At 41.3% G+C, this 14562-nt stretch overlaps 1 protein-coding gene across 2 annotated transcripts in view; it reads left to right on the forward strand.

The window, feature by feature from the left end:
• Positions 1 to 14562, forward strand: part of DNAH7 (dynein axonemal heavy chain 7) — a 233335-nt gene that overhangs the window by 216195 nt on the left and 2578 nt on the right. For both annotated transcript variants that reach the window (XM_077884754.1, XM_077884753.1), the window contains 4 exons: positions 3626 to 3856; positions 6753 to 6905; positions 8250 to 8427; positions 12554 to 12657. In XM_077884754.1, coding sequence (XP_077740880.1) covers positions 3626 to 3856; positions 6753 to 6905; positions 8250 to 8427; positions 12554 to 12657 — 666 coding nt within the window. The remainder of the gene's footprint in view (positions 1 to 3625; positions 3857 to 6752; positions 6906 to 8249; positions 8428 to 12553; positions 12658 to 14562) is intronic.

Below are 14562 nucleotides of genomic sequence, written 5' to 3' on the forward strand. Positions count from 1 at the left end.
AAAGAGAGAGAGAGAATATGAAATGAAAAAACAAACAAAAACCTATAAAGACCTTATTCCAAAGGGGGGGAGGGGGAAAAGAGCAATAAAGCCCGGTCCTATTTCCACAGAACAGGGATTCTTTGGTGGCTCAATCAGTTGAGCACCTGACTCTTGGCTTACGTGCTGGTCATGATTTCAGGACCCTGAGATTGAGCCCAAAGTCAGGCTCCTTGCTCATGCAGAGTCTGTTTGAGATTCTTTCATCCTCCCTCTCCCTTCCCCTCTGCTCCACCCCCACTCTTGTGCATGCTCACACTCTCTCTCTCCCATACATGCATGCATACATAAATAATCAATAATCAAGCAATCAATTTCCACCAGAACTGAAGCTGACACTTTGGAACATTGTGTGATCAGTAGACTTGGTACACTCAGGGGGCCTGAGTTGGTGCTCCTGGGGAGAGGCCTGCTGGCTGGCTCCCAGTCACACCTACCTTGGTAAAGATGCACCTGCAGGGCGCAGGTGGGTGGTGTTGGTGTAAGCAGCTCCAGCCTCCACTGAGGGTGCCATATGCTCACTGAAGTCCAACTGTTATGGTGGTGGGAGGCGGGGAGATGGCATCGTCTTGCTGTCTCCTCTGCAGGGAGGGGATCTCGTGCCTGCAGCTGCTCAGGAAGCCTTCACAGAAAAGTGAACAGTTTCCTGCCTTGTGTCCCAGGCGTTGTCAAATCCTTGCCCTCAAGCTGTCTGTGCCCAGGTGATCCGCACACCTGGCGCCACAATTCTCCTGTGTTTTCTCTCTGGCATGCAGCTGGGATTCAAAACTCCAAATTTTAAAGGGCTCTGCATGGTGCAGACCCCTCCTCCCCTGCAGAGGAGAGCCTCCCTGTGCTGGGCCTGGTGCTATTTTGTCCCAGAAAGACAGTTGCACGGCCACACGGGTGTTTACAGTGAAGGACAGTGAAAAGCAGCGACCAGGCTGTCTGCCCTCGGTGCGGGCTTCTGTCCCTTGCTAACGAGTGACTGCTCATGGGCACCAGGTGGGCCTTTCATCCTTGGACAGGCAGTAGCCCCTCTTCCCCATGCACTCCAAGAAGGGGCACATTCTCTCCCAGCAAGAGCATCATACCTTATGTCCCTTTTTAATTCCTTAAAAATGAGAGACTATCAGAGATACTGGGAGAGAGGTTTGAAGCCAGAGTTCACTCTCAAATTTTTTCTGTTCTCTAAGTCAACAACCACCTTTAAAATGACTTATCATACATACATACATACATACATACATACATACATACATACATACATAAATAAATAAATAAATAACATGACTTATCTTTTACGAATATTCCAGAACATTTAATCTAGGTTACGTAGCAAGTTCTTTCACATCAGTATTTTATCACATAACCTAATATTTTAAAGAATACAATGGCAATTGTATAAAATGTATAAAGATGTTGAAGAAAAAAGTACAGTTGACACTTTGCAGGCGGCCGCTCTGTTTGTGAGCGCACAAATGTGACGGCGTGTCTAAGGCACTGGAGTCCAGCATGCCACGGGCACAGGTTAGTATATTTGAATGAAAAATATTTCATCTTCTTTTCTATTAAGAGATCTTCTCTTGCATTGTCCCTTTGGCACATGTGTTCCACTGTTGGCTCTTCTTTCCCTTTCATTTTTGAAAGCAAAGTAGTCCAAATGGCAAGCGTTCCCTTAGTCATTAAAATTTCAGTAAGAATGCTTATTTGGCCAAGTGAGTTATCCCATGAACTAAACTCTCGCCGATCTTTTTACTTCTATGGAATCTCAGAGCAATAATGATAATGGTTAGTCCTTACCCAGTGCTGACTGTGCGCTAGCGCTGTTTGAGCGCTTCATGTAGGACAGTGTGATGCACGTAGCAATCCCGAGGTAGGGGCTCATTATTCCCACTCTGCAGCTAGAAAACAGACACGGAATGATGAAGTAGCTTGCTTAAGGTCAGCTGGTATAATTTCAAGCCAGGCCTAAAAGCCAAGTAGTCCGACTCCCACTAGTTTGGCTCCAGAATCTGTGCTCTTGAACCATAATGCACTTTCTGGATCCTAAAGATGGGAGAGAACCCAGAAGGACAGATAACAAGAGATGTTGGGGGCAGGGGGGCTCAGTGACCTGGATTAGGAGGACAGAGTGGTGGGCTATTCTTGGTGGAAAGTCCCTGGAACTCCGGGCTCTGGTCTACCATAAGATGACATTTTCTAATAAGGGAGAAAGGAGGAAGACTTATTTTTACATCCACTTTTACATATATTAATACCACTAAAGTCAGTCACTGCCTGAGTGCAAAAGTATAGACCCAGACATGAATAAGTAGATCTTTGGGAATATTAGACACATGCGATACAGTGGTCTGACAACAGGACATTTAGAGCGTCTTTTGGCTTCATTTAAAGTCGATGGGCTGTGCCACGTTATAGAATACATAAAGCAGTGGGTTCATTCCAACAGAAAATGACTCAGAACCAAACAAACAAGTCTAAATACACATGGGGTATCTTCTCAGTATGTAATTAAACGGCCCCTTGCAGGATCCTCGAACTCAGACTGGCAAGTGCAATATGATAATGGGTAGGCAGGAGCTCAAAGCTTCGACACTGGGTTTGTCACAATCCAGAGGCAGAGACCAGAACAGCAGTCTGGAGAGCAAGCCAACCATGACAAGACTTGCATTGTGTATTTAAAGTATCTCTAAGAATTAGAACAGGGAAAAACATTAGAACAAGAAATATATTGGCATTGGGAATGTCACCTTCATAGAGCTCTTTTGCTTATGCCGAAGTGTCAGGAAAGAAACCAGGAAATGCAAACTCTTTAATAAGACTAAACACAATTTCCTAGGACTGGAAAAATATGAGATATATTCATTTATATTCTAATTGTGCTTGTTTTCTCTCAACGTGGACACACGGACACACACACACACACACACACACACACACATATTGTGAGGATTTAAATGGTTTTCCGAAAAGAATATAGATTCATTTATGCCCTGCCACTATAAACATAAAAAATAAAAATTGAAATGAAATTCCCCTTCCTTTCTTTCGGTGTGAGTCACTAAAGTCTGCCTTTCTCCATAACTCTTCCAACTGCTTAGAGGAGAGGAGCTTATTTTCTTTGCCCTCCTGGTTCAAGGACAAAACTATATCTCTGCTCTTGGCACCAGTAGGCACCGGAGCTGTTGGCAACTATATTTTGTGACAAACTTTCTCAAAGCAAGATCAAATTCCCCCCTCCTGCGTGTTACTGTCCATCCGTCCTCAGCCACCCCACCAACGTAAATGCTTTTCCTTCCTTCTGTTCACAGCATCCACTCCCTCTCTACCCAGGAAGCACACAGTGCAGCTTCTTTGCTTCCTCCAGACCCTCTTTTGTCTGTGAACATCATGCATGCTCTTTTCCTCCTCCCTAACAGTGTTTTCCTCCTGAATCTCAGCCCCCCCCCCTCCTGTTTTCATCACTTCAATAACTCTTGCGTGGAGAAGAATCATCAGTTAAACAGCAGAGTTGCACTCGTAGAGTTTACCTTAGGAGTTTTCCTATGCAGCAATTCCTACACCTTTATGAGGATTTCTGAGTTTTAGTTTGAATTCTTTTCAGTCTCGTTCAGCAGATGCTGGCGCAAAATCATCAGATGAAGTGGTGTATGAGGTTGCTGGTGACATCCTGGGTAAACTTCCAAACAACTTTGATGTTGAGGCTGCAATGAGGCGGTACCCAACAACCTACACTCAGAGCATGAACACTGTGCTTGTCCAAGAGATGGGACGGTTCAATAAGCTGTTGCAGACCATAAGGGAATCATGCATCAACATTCAAAAAGCAATCAAGGTAAGGGGAGATATACCCAAAAAAAGAATCATCGCAATAAAATTATCATTCATTTTACTCAGCAAATATTTACTGGGGGGAGATTGTGTGCAAGCATTGTTCTTCATTCTGGGGATAGAAGCAAAATGCCTGCCCTTAAAGAACATATAGAACTTTGGGGATGGCAGTTAATAAGTGGGTGATGAAGTATGGGGTATGTTAGCGTAGTTTGCTAGATAGGATACATGCTACAAAAACACAAAGGACTAAGAGAGACAAAGCCTTTGCCTTCATAGAACTTAAGTTTTAAAGATTTACTTATTTGAGAGAAAGAAAAAGAGTGTGTGGGGTGTGGAGGGGGAGCAGAAGGAGAAGGAGGGAGAAATGTAAGCAGACTCTGCACTGAACCTGACTGAGGGCTTGATCCCATGACCCTGAGATCATGACCTGGGCAGAAACCAAGAGTTGGACATCTTACCAACTGTGCCACCCAGGTGCCTTCTCCCACTTTAAAAAATAATAACATTTAATTAATTAATTAATTTAAAAATAATAACATTTATTCATTCACTCATTCATTTATGAGAAGGGAGAGAGGGAATGGCGAGGAAGGCCAGAGGGAGAGAGAGAATCCCAAGCAGGCTCCATCCCTAGCACAGAGCCAGAAGCTGGGCTCCATCTCATGACCCTGAGATCATGATCTGAGCTGAAATCAAGAATTGGATGCTTAACCTACTGAGCCACCCAGGCACCTCCATAAACCTTAAGTTTTAATAAGGGAGACACAAATTTAAAAATAGGCATTAATTTTGATAAATGGTAAGTTCTGTGGGAAAAAATTAATAAAGGAGAAGAAGGTAGAGTGATGGGTGGGAAACTCGTTCAGTCGTTTTGCATCAGATGACTTTGGGGAGCTGACCGTTGAGTGGAGGCCTGAACTTAAGGCCAAACCATGGAACATTTGGGCAGAGGATATAGCAAGTGCAAAGGCCATGAGAACAAGTGTGGCCTGGTCTGGGAACGCAGTACCGAAGGCTCTTGTGCCTGGAGTCAAGTGAGCATGAGGGAAACTATAGGACAGAGAGAAGCCACAGACTCATAATGGCCCTGTTGGCCATGGTTCAGATCATGAATTGTATTCTAAAGGGTAAAAGGGGAGCTCTTCAGAACAGTGTAAGTAAGGCAGTTAAATAATCTCTCTTACATATTTAAAATTTCACTCTGACCGCTGCAGGAAGGGCTGTAGGGGAACAAGAGTGCAGGCAGGGAGCGATTATGCTACTTGAAGTAGCCCAGCTGAGTTGCTTTCTTACAGTAGCGTTGGAAGTGGACAAAAGTGGTTAACTAGGAGTTATTGTCAAAGGAGGAGACTACCAGGCTGGTTGTGGTATCATCCGGTTGGGCTGTTTGGCTAAGCAGCATGGAGGATCATGTGTTTCTCCTTGACCCGGTTCGTCCTATGTCCTTCCTGGAAGAGAAAGACCTGGCTTCCAGTGTCCTCAGGGAGCTCAGCATCCCATGTGCATTCATTCACTTAATTCCTGACTTCAGGATGGTTATGTGACCCCAGCAGAGCCTGGTATCCCTCCTGGGATTTCTTCATTTTCCCTTCCAGGTTTCACTCGAGGTAGGCAATGTGCAGATTTATGGGAGAAGTCCCCAAAATCTGTTTTTGAAACCCAATTTCAATAACCCTTTTCATTTAGCACCACTTTCTGCTCATTTTCATCTAGGGCCGTCAATTCCAAACACTCTTGCGTATTTTGCAGTGATATCTAGTTGCTTCTTAGCTTTCTCCTCTGCTAGTTTAGGATCAGGTTATCATCTCCTGGCTTCTAACATCACCGGCCAGCAGGCCCAAACTGTGTTGTCATTTTGTCTTTCCCTATCTTTTCCACATTTATGGGCTTATGCCCTTAAAATACAAATGCTTCATCACTATTCTTTTAAGAAGGCAAGACAGAGATGTATTAGTTAATTCATTTAATAGAGCAGTAAACTAAGTTAGGCTGTGATTTAATAACTAGTGAGTAGCTAAGTATTAAGCTTTTCCAGGGTCGGCAAAAGGGTGAAGTCAAAAGGTAAAATTTCCTGTTATAAAAGCCATGAGGATGTAATGTACAGCAGAATGACTTTGGTTAATAATCCTGTATTGCAAATTTGCAAGTAGTTGAGAATGAATCTTAAAAGTTCTCCTCACAAGAAAAAAATACTGTAACTGTGTATGGTGACAGATGTTGACTAGACTACTGTGATCATTTTGCAATATATCCAAATATTAAATCATCGTGTTGCGTATACGAAACTGATACAGTTGAAACTTGAACAACATGGGTATTATGGCACTGTATGGGCACTGACCTCCATATAGTCAAAAACCCACACTTAACTCTTGACATCTCAAAAACTTACTAATAGCCTACTGTTGATTGGAAGCCTTGTATATAATAGTCAATTAACACATAATTCATATGTTATATGTATTATATATTGTATTCTTACAGTACCTGTCTCTGAAATTTTTCAGTATTTTCAGGTTACTTAGTTCAACTGTGAGTTAAATCTCAAAAGAATTTTCAATGTAGTTTTTGAAAAAGAAAATCCACATGAACCAGTGCAGTCCAAACCCATGTTGTTCAAGGGCCAACTGTACAATGTTCTATTATCAGTCATACCCTCAATAAGAAAATTTTCCACAAAAATTTGATTAAAAGTCAAATTTTCAATGTTTTGTAAAGAATAGTTCAGTGACTCCATGACTTACTGGCAGCAGAGGAACATATCTTTTCTGTTTTTGCTATATGGCTCAGCCTTAACTATTCATGATTTCAAACAAAGCGTAATTATGAAAAAAGGTATTTAAGAGAGGATTGTCCAAGATCAATATTATGTTAACCGAAGGTTAACTGTATTTCAGGGGCTTGTGGTGATGTCTACAGATCTTGAAGAAGTGGTTAGCAGCATTCTGAACGTCAAAATTCCAGGAATGTGGATGGGTAAATCATACCCAAGCCTTAAACCACTTGGGAGCTATGTAAATGATTTCCTTTCAAGACTAAAGTTCTTGCAGGTGAGTTCATCTAAATGATCACGTGTTGTTTCCTTTGATTTCATTTTCTTCATCAGGATGCCTAAGTGATGAGTATTACTCTCTAGTTTTTCTGTGCATCCTGCCACTCAGTATTGCGTATAATTTGTGTAACTGTTAACACTCAACTGTCAAAATACTAGTATTGGAAATAGAATCTCTGTACGTTCCTTTAGGAGCAAGTGTTTATGTTCAGTAAACTTAGACGCTCAAGTTAGTGACACTTAGAGAAAAGAACTGGCTATGTTGACTTTTCCATTAAATGCTAAGCATTACAACGGATTCCTAGAGCAGAGCACCTTAGAAAACCAGGCAAGCTAGTAGCAAGGAGTCTTCTCTCTTCCTCGTCCAGTACTCTTCCAGGTCATGGAGTCACTCGACTGCTGTTCAAGTCCAAGACAATACTAATCTCAATGACTAACTAATTGCCTTGGAAATGTGGAGTGAGCAGAAGCCTGTCTCCTAATTATCTGGCAAGACTAGTGCTTAACTATGTTATTACTTGTATTCATCAGAAGTATTAATTTCCTAGATACTGTACATACTGCATCAAAAACTGCCTGTGAGAAAATTTCTGCAGGGATAAAATGACTCAACACAGGCCTTCTGTTATACTAGAGTTGATACTAAAGGATTAAGATTGTTCTTGAAAGATGAAGGCTCTACTTTGGACTCCAACAGGGGAAAGTTCTTCAAATTCATTTGGCTTCTATACTATACTATTTAAAGTCAGTACTCAATTAGCTTATTAAGGTCTGATATAAATAGAATCATGTGGATATCTTGATATTTATAAAAATTTGAAGTTCTCACTACCTTGTTTCTTTTGGAAATTCCTTGTGTAATAATGTATTTCCATATATTGGATTCCATTGTATTTTGGTAAAGTAGGTGGGAAAACCTCCAAGGAATATTCTACTGGGCACTAATGATAGAAAAAAATTGGGAAAAATAGCCCAATCCCAGATGTTATAGGATCTATTCTATCCAACCATGTAACATGATATATTGTGCAACAATGTATATTGTATGGAGCTTTTTGGAAGGAACCACTGGGGATGGATAAAGACATTTACTTCTGTATTAACCCACACTGTGATACCCTAGCTGGTAGAGGGGCTATGAAACTGAAGTCAGAACAAACACTGAATAATATCTTTTTAAAAATCTTGACAGTATAGCTTTTTATTCCTCTTAGTGATAGCTCCTCTATTAGTCTACCTAAAAGATGATAGGGGAAGTTTTGGGGGATAAATTTTATTAAGCAGTGTTGTATTCAAAGTTGAAATGCTCTAGCCTTAGAACACGTGTGCTTTGCCACTGTAGCAATGGTATGAGGTGGGGCCTCCTCCAGTCTTCTGGCTTTCTGGCTTCTTCTTCACACAAGCCTTCCTGACCGGTGCCCAGCAGAACTATGCCAGGAAATACACCATCCCCATTGATCTCCTTGGGTTTGACTATGAAGTGATGGAAGACAAAGAGTATAAGTATGCTCCAGAAGATGGTGAGTGCGGTGAGAGAATGAGTTGGGGGTATCCAGGTACTGAACAGACCTAACAGTCTTGCTTATTTCGTTCAGGTGTTAACGAGCGAAACGATCATGTTTTAATGATCATGTGTGTTACTTTCACGTAGTTGAGGGAAAGGAATTCCTATCTACATGCAACATACTTTACAATCTGTCATCTTAAAAAACAAATCGACAATGAATTCTGTCCTCACATCCACATCCCCTCAGCTACTGCCCCATGTCTCTCTCCTTTTTGTTGCAGATTTCTCCAAAGAATGGTCTTCACACGTCTTCAGGTTCTCACTTCCTAGTTCCCATCTACCTCTCATCCTCTCCAATCAACTGAGGCTCTTCACTTAGGAGTTAGTAATGACTTCCATATCGACAAATCTCATGAATTCAGTCTTCATCTTAAACCCTCAGTGGTTTTTACCAGCTGACCATGCTCTCCTTCTAGGGCCATCCTTCTCCCTTTGTTTCTCTCACTGGACACCATTCATGCTTCTGTGCTAGCTTTTCTTCCTCTAAAACTTGGAGTTTCCAAGGACTTAATCCTCGGACTGTTGCTCTTATTCGTAACACACTCAGAATGGTTATATCGTCGAATGCCCAAAGGGCATGTAACAAACTGCTAAGTTGCTTAGTTTATTGTTCCTTCAATTATATCAGCCTTTAAAACAATACATTCTCTGTACAGCTCACTATAATACATGCTGTAAAAGATACCAATAAATAGATGTTTATTGAAATAATAGAAGTCAAAATATAGATTAGCAGTATACTGAGAAGGATAAATAATTTGGTTCAAACTAAGTATTTAGGAAGTGGGGAAAGGAGTATTTAAATTGGGTAAAAGGAAATCAGAGGAGGGCTATGGAGTTGCTCTGTATGCCTGCTAGGTTCTAGAAACTGCCCAGCCCTTCACATGTAATCTTCACAATAACCCTAGGCAGATACTGCAAATACCCCCCCCACCCATTATACACAGGTGGAAACTAAGGCTCAGGAAAGTTAACTAACCTGCCCAACGTCTCACAGCCAGCAATGGGCAGAGTTGACCAAACCCCACGCCATCTGGCTCTTATGCTTCACTAGCTGCTTTCTCTAAGGCCTGCTGAGTATTTTTGTAAAAGTACAAGTTTGAAGACATTATCACATTTCTCAAGGAAAGTTTCTTGAAGAAGCTGTGGTTGATTCTTACATTATTAGGGTAAAAGGCAGGGAAGATGGCATTTGGATTGAAGGTTAGGTAGTATTGATATACCTCAGAATTAAGGTTTTTGAACTCAGCTAAAAAAAATTCAATCTCTAAAAGCATTGCCTGAAGTTTATAAACTAGTTAATATTTAAGATCAAACTACTGAATTGCCAATCGTTGGTATTTCTTTCTATGGTGATTTACTAATTTAACCCACAACTGCTTTCATTCAAGGTCTACACATATTAAAATCCAAAATTATCTTGAAAACAGTGGAGCAGGGATAAAGTAGAACTTAAAGATCAATAAGGACCATTTAGTGTTCCAAGATTATGCAGTAAAGAGTAGCCATCAGTTCTTTAGGAAAAGTCCCAAGGAACAACTTTTTCATGTGACCCTCATGGGAGGAACCCAGAATCCACCTGGGAAAGCTCGGGCTAGACTACTTTTTCCCCGCCGTTACCTCTACCATTCCATTGGCCTGTCTCCTTTGTACACACTTTAGTGTGTGTCTGTTTCTGGATTCTGGGGCTCCCAAAGAAGTCAGCTTTATTTACCTAAGATTAAATTACTTGATGAAATAGGTCACTCTTAAAGGACTGGTAAAGTGACCACAATGTTGCTGTAATTCCGCATAGATTTGGAATCCTACATTCTAGCTGTACTTACTTGCTAAGATGCCTCTTACCTGAATTATTAGTACTAATGGGGGCCTCAGAGCCCCCAGTGAGGGGCATTACACAGCAGGGAGGCAGAGAATGGTGAAGAGCTGACACCATTTGCTGACCACACCTCGCACACCACCGCGTGTGACTCGGAGCAGCAGCAGCTCTGAAGCGAGACCCAGTTAATACCTACCTGTCCTTTTAGATCTTGTGTCTTCCACGTGGCCTGTATTGACCATCAGAAAGAAAAACATGTTTATATACCCCCATATTTCCTATACAATTGTTGCTGGGTTGGAGGAGATTTTATCCTTATTGCCAGTTTCCTTAAATGTTGGAAAGAACTCTTTACTTTTTCTGACATTTTCTTCCCTAGTGGAGGAATAGATAATCTGGTTGGTTAGAACCGGCGATGTACTGGGCTATGCTTGCAGGGTGTGAAAGGGCTCTCCCGGACCTGGCTGGAGTCCTCTAGTTCCCTATTCCCGTCTATTATTGTGGCTGCCCCGCAGGCCTTAGATCTGGCTGGAAACAGTCCGTAGGATGTGGTATCCCTCCCTCAGGCCGGTCCACCCCCAACACTGCTCCAGGCCCAGGGTGCACTTTGCAATTCAGTTTTACCAGAGTAATACTTGAACAGCTACTGGACAAGTGCTTTGCCAGTTAGTAAAACTGATTATTTTATTCCAGCGATTCTTTCCATCAGTTAAAACCTAGAGAGGAGAGGGGCGCCTGGGTGGCTCAGTGGCTGAGAGTCTGCCTTTGGCTCAGGTCGCGACCCCAGAGTCCTAGGATCGGGTCCCACATCGGGCTCCCCACAGGGAGCCTACTTTTCCCTCTACGTATGTCTGCGTCTCTTTATCTCTCATGAATAAATAAAGTCTTAAAAAAAAAACAACAAACCCTAGAGAGGAGAAAGTCTTCCCATTATCCCCACCCCTACCTGCCAACATCCAGCACTGGATTATTCACATGTGGCATTTAAAATTAAACTATAATTAAATTTAAAATTCAGGGACGCCTGGGTGGCTCGGTTGGTTAAGCGGCTGCCTTTGGCTCAGATCATGATCCTGGGATCGAGCCCCACAGCGGGCTCCCTGCTCAGCAGGGAGTCTGCTTCTCCCTCTGCCCCTCACCCCATTTGTGCTCTTTCTCGCAAACAAATAAATCTTTTTAAAACATTTAAAATTCAGCCCCTCGGTCACACTCACCAGGTTTCAGGTCTCTAATAGGCAGCAGCTACCATATTGGAAAGCACAGATACAGAATATTTCTATCAGTACACAGAGTCCTACTGGACAGCACGGCCCATGTGGATTTTTATATACTACTTGACAAAGTGCTTTTGCAAGTATTAGCTGATTTGATTCTAACAACTCTACAAGGCAGACAAAGTAGGCATCGTTTTACAAAAGTTTTCCAGTTGTTCTCAGAGGACCAAACAGGTCTAAAGTCAAATGACTTGCTCAGGGTCACACAGAGTATTAGGAGCTAAGACCTAGGTCTTTCTAAGTTCCACACTGCTTCTCTTCGCATCTGTGCAACCGTTACAGTGAGTGTCTTCGTGGGCCTACACCTATATTCAGTTCCCGAGGCTTTCTACAGAAGGACAGAGCACCGATCAGAGTTGCAGTGATTTCCAAATTTGTGTTCTCCTTCCGTGGTTAGTGTATGACATTACATTCCGGGGCGGGGAGGTTTATTCATGTATTCTCTCCAGACTAAGGAGAGATCTGGGAGTGAGAATAAATTCTAGAAGGGGAAGAGAGAATTACCTTTCATGACATTCAAGATCTGCAGAAGAGTATTTTCTTTACATGCTGCCTAGAAGCCACTGGATCCCTACAGCTACATTAAGAACTTTTCTTGCAGCTTTCATGGCCCCTGACATTATGATCACTGGGCAACTAAACATATAAATCTGATACTACTAAAAACAAACAAACAAACAAACAAACAAACAAAAAACATATAAATCTGATACCGTTCACCTAAACTGAGAACTTCCCACAGACTAAAATTCCATTTCTCTTTTATCTTCCACATCTAATCTTACTATTGAATTAACTAGGCAAAGCCTAGATAGGCTTATGTATGTTAAGACGAAGCACTCAGAATACTGCTTTTACTTTAGTACAAGTCGAGGCTGCAGTCGACCTTGGTATCATCTGCAGAGCACTCACAGGAATTTCAGATTCAGAATTTGATCAATATGCATGTTTAAACCGTTGTATTAACCTGCTTCTTTTGTATTTAGGGGTTTTCATTCATGGATTATTTCTGGATGGAGCTTCCTGGAATAGAAAGATCAAGAAACTTGCAGAATCACATCCCAAAATTCTTTATGATACGATGCCTGTGGTTAGTATTTGATCTGTGGAAGCGATCGGGGTACTAACACACACACACACACACACACACACACACACACACACACTAATACATACCGTCAATTCTCATTCACAGCACTTCTGTTTTATCAATTTCCTCCTGAGCACTGAATTAGCCAATACTGAACCACAGCTCCTAGGAGAAATATAAGATTAAGTTTCCACGATCCTCTGCTCACATTACGGTTAACTGATCAACACATAATCTTGTTTTATGTTTCATTTAAAAATGCCTTACTTTTGACTAATGAACATCGAACCTCATGGATGGCTCTGCAACTCTCGCCTGAACGAACCCTATAGTATTTTCTCCCTAAGACTCATCACGGCCTTCGCGCACTCAGGAACACTAGATAGCACCTGAGCACTACACTTAGGAGCCGTTTTAAACAGGGAACCCACTAACAACAACAACAACAAAAAATGCCAAAAACTTGGTATTAAATAACTCATCAAAAGGAAATGTGCTTACATTTATTTGTAGGAGTTGAAATAGAAAAGCAGAATGTGACCAGGTTCAACCTCAGCTGGGAATCGTGCTTGTTTGGTGACTCACATTTTTTGAGGCTCTGAACATGCTATAAAGGACCATAAAGCAGATTTGCAAATACAGAATCCAGGAAGAATGAGAATTGACTGTATCTATGTATCCATATGTGCATACATACACAAAAATTGTATTTCTTAAAAAAAGAAAAGAAATTATATTTCTTACATATACCTTGACCTAAAAATGATGCTTATAGAGATTGCTCTATGAAAACCATCCACATACAAGCTTCTGTTTCCTAGGAACCTATCTTCAGCATGGGCCAGCTAACCCATGGAAGATACGGTTTCCATCTGTTACTGCATCATGAGGAAATGACTAGATATATTTCCACACACTTGGAAAGGCCAGTCTGGGATGGTGTGATGAAAATAGGCTGTGGATTTACATGTACTGTGGGACACTGGGAGCAGCTCAGACGGGCAGAAATCCTAACAGGTACACTGAGGGATCAGCCAAGAGCCAGTTGCAAGAAACCTGCCCTATATGCTAAGATACTATGTATGGACAGAGTTTTAAATAGGAGATCCAGATTCAAAGTCACAGGGCAATCGTTTACGATTTTAGGAGTTGATTGGGATAGAACTTCTATTACATGGAAACTCTTTTAAGGTAGATTGCAATGAATACAAGGGATTTATAAGTGGATGATTCTCTTGAAGTCAGTGAAAAGAATTCTCATTAAGAAAATGTGTTCTTGGCTAAAATGAAATACACTCAGCTTAAGTATTGTTGAGTCCGTATATGTAACTCTGTCTGAAAAACTGCTTTATGGATTCCACAGTAATGGGGGAGAAACACAGCCTAGCATCCCTATTAACTCCTTCATACAATTTATTTTGACCTGAGAAACCTAAAAGAGGGCTCTGAACAGCAGGGCTGTCAAGCCATTATCCCCTAAAGAATTGCTATTAGTTGAAAAAGAATTTCAATTAGATTTTAAAACAAAACACTATTTCATCATTATGATCAGTTTGCTCTTCACTCTCATATTCAGAACAACTTGTCAATCTTTTTTTTTTTTTTTAGATTGGTTAGGTTTAACAGTGCTTAATACTTTAGGAACTTGGCTAATGACTTTCTAAAAATAAAATCGGTTTACTGTAGTTATAAAGGAAAGCAACTAGGTTATAAACAGCACAATATATGTAATAGTCCCCTTTAAAATAGTCACCTAAAATGGGGAGGTGACCTAAGTTCTGAAATCACTGACAAAAATCCTTTCAGATTTTTTGAGATTGACCTTTATTAAATACATACAGTGACATGATTATCAATGGTGGTGGTTCTCTTTAAAAGTATGTATGATTTTGTTGCTGTTTTTAA

This window comes from Canis aureus, chromosome 36 (genome assembly GCF_053574225.1).
Source record: "Canis aureus isolate CA01 chromosome 36, VMU_Caureus_v.1.0, whole genome shotgun sequence".
NCBI classification, from domain to species: domain Eukaryota; kingdom Metazoa; phylum Chordata; class Mammalia; order Carnivora; family Canidae; genus Canis; species Canis aureus.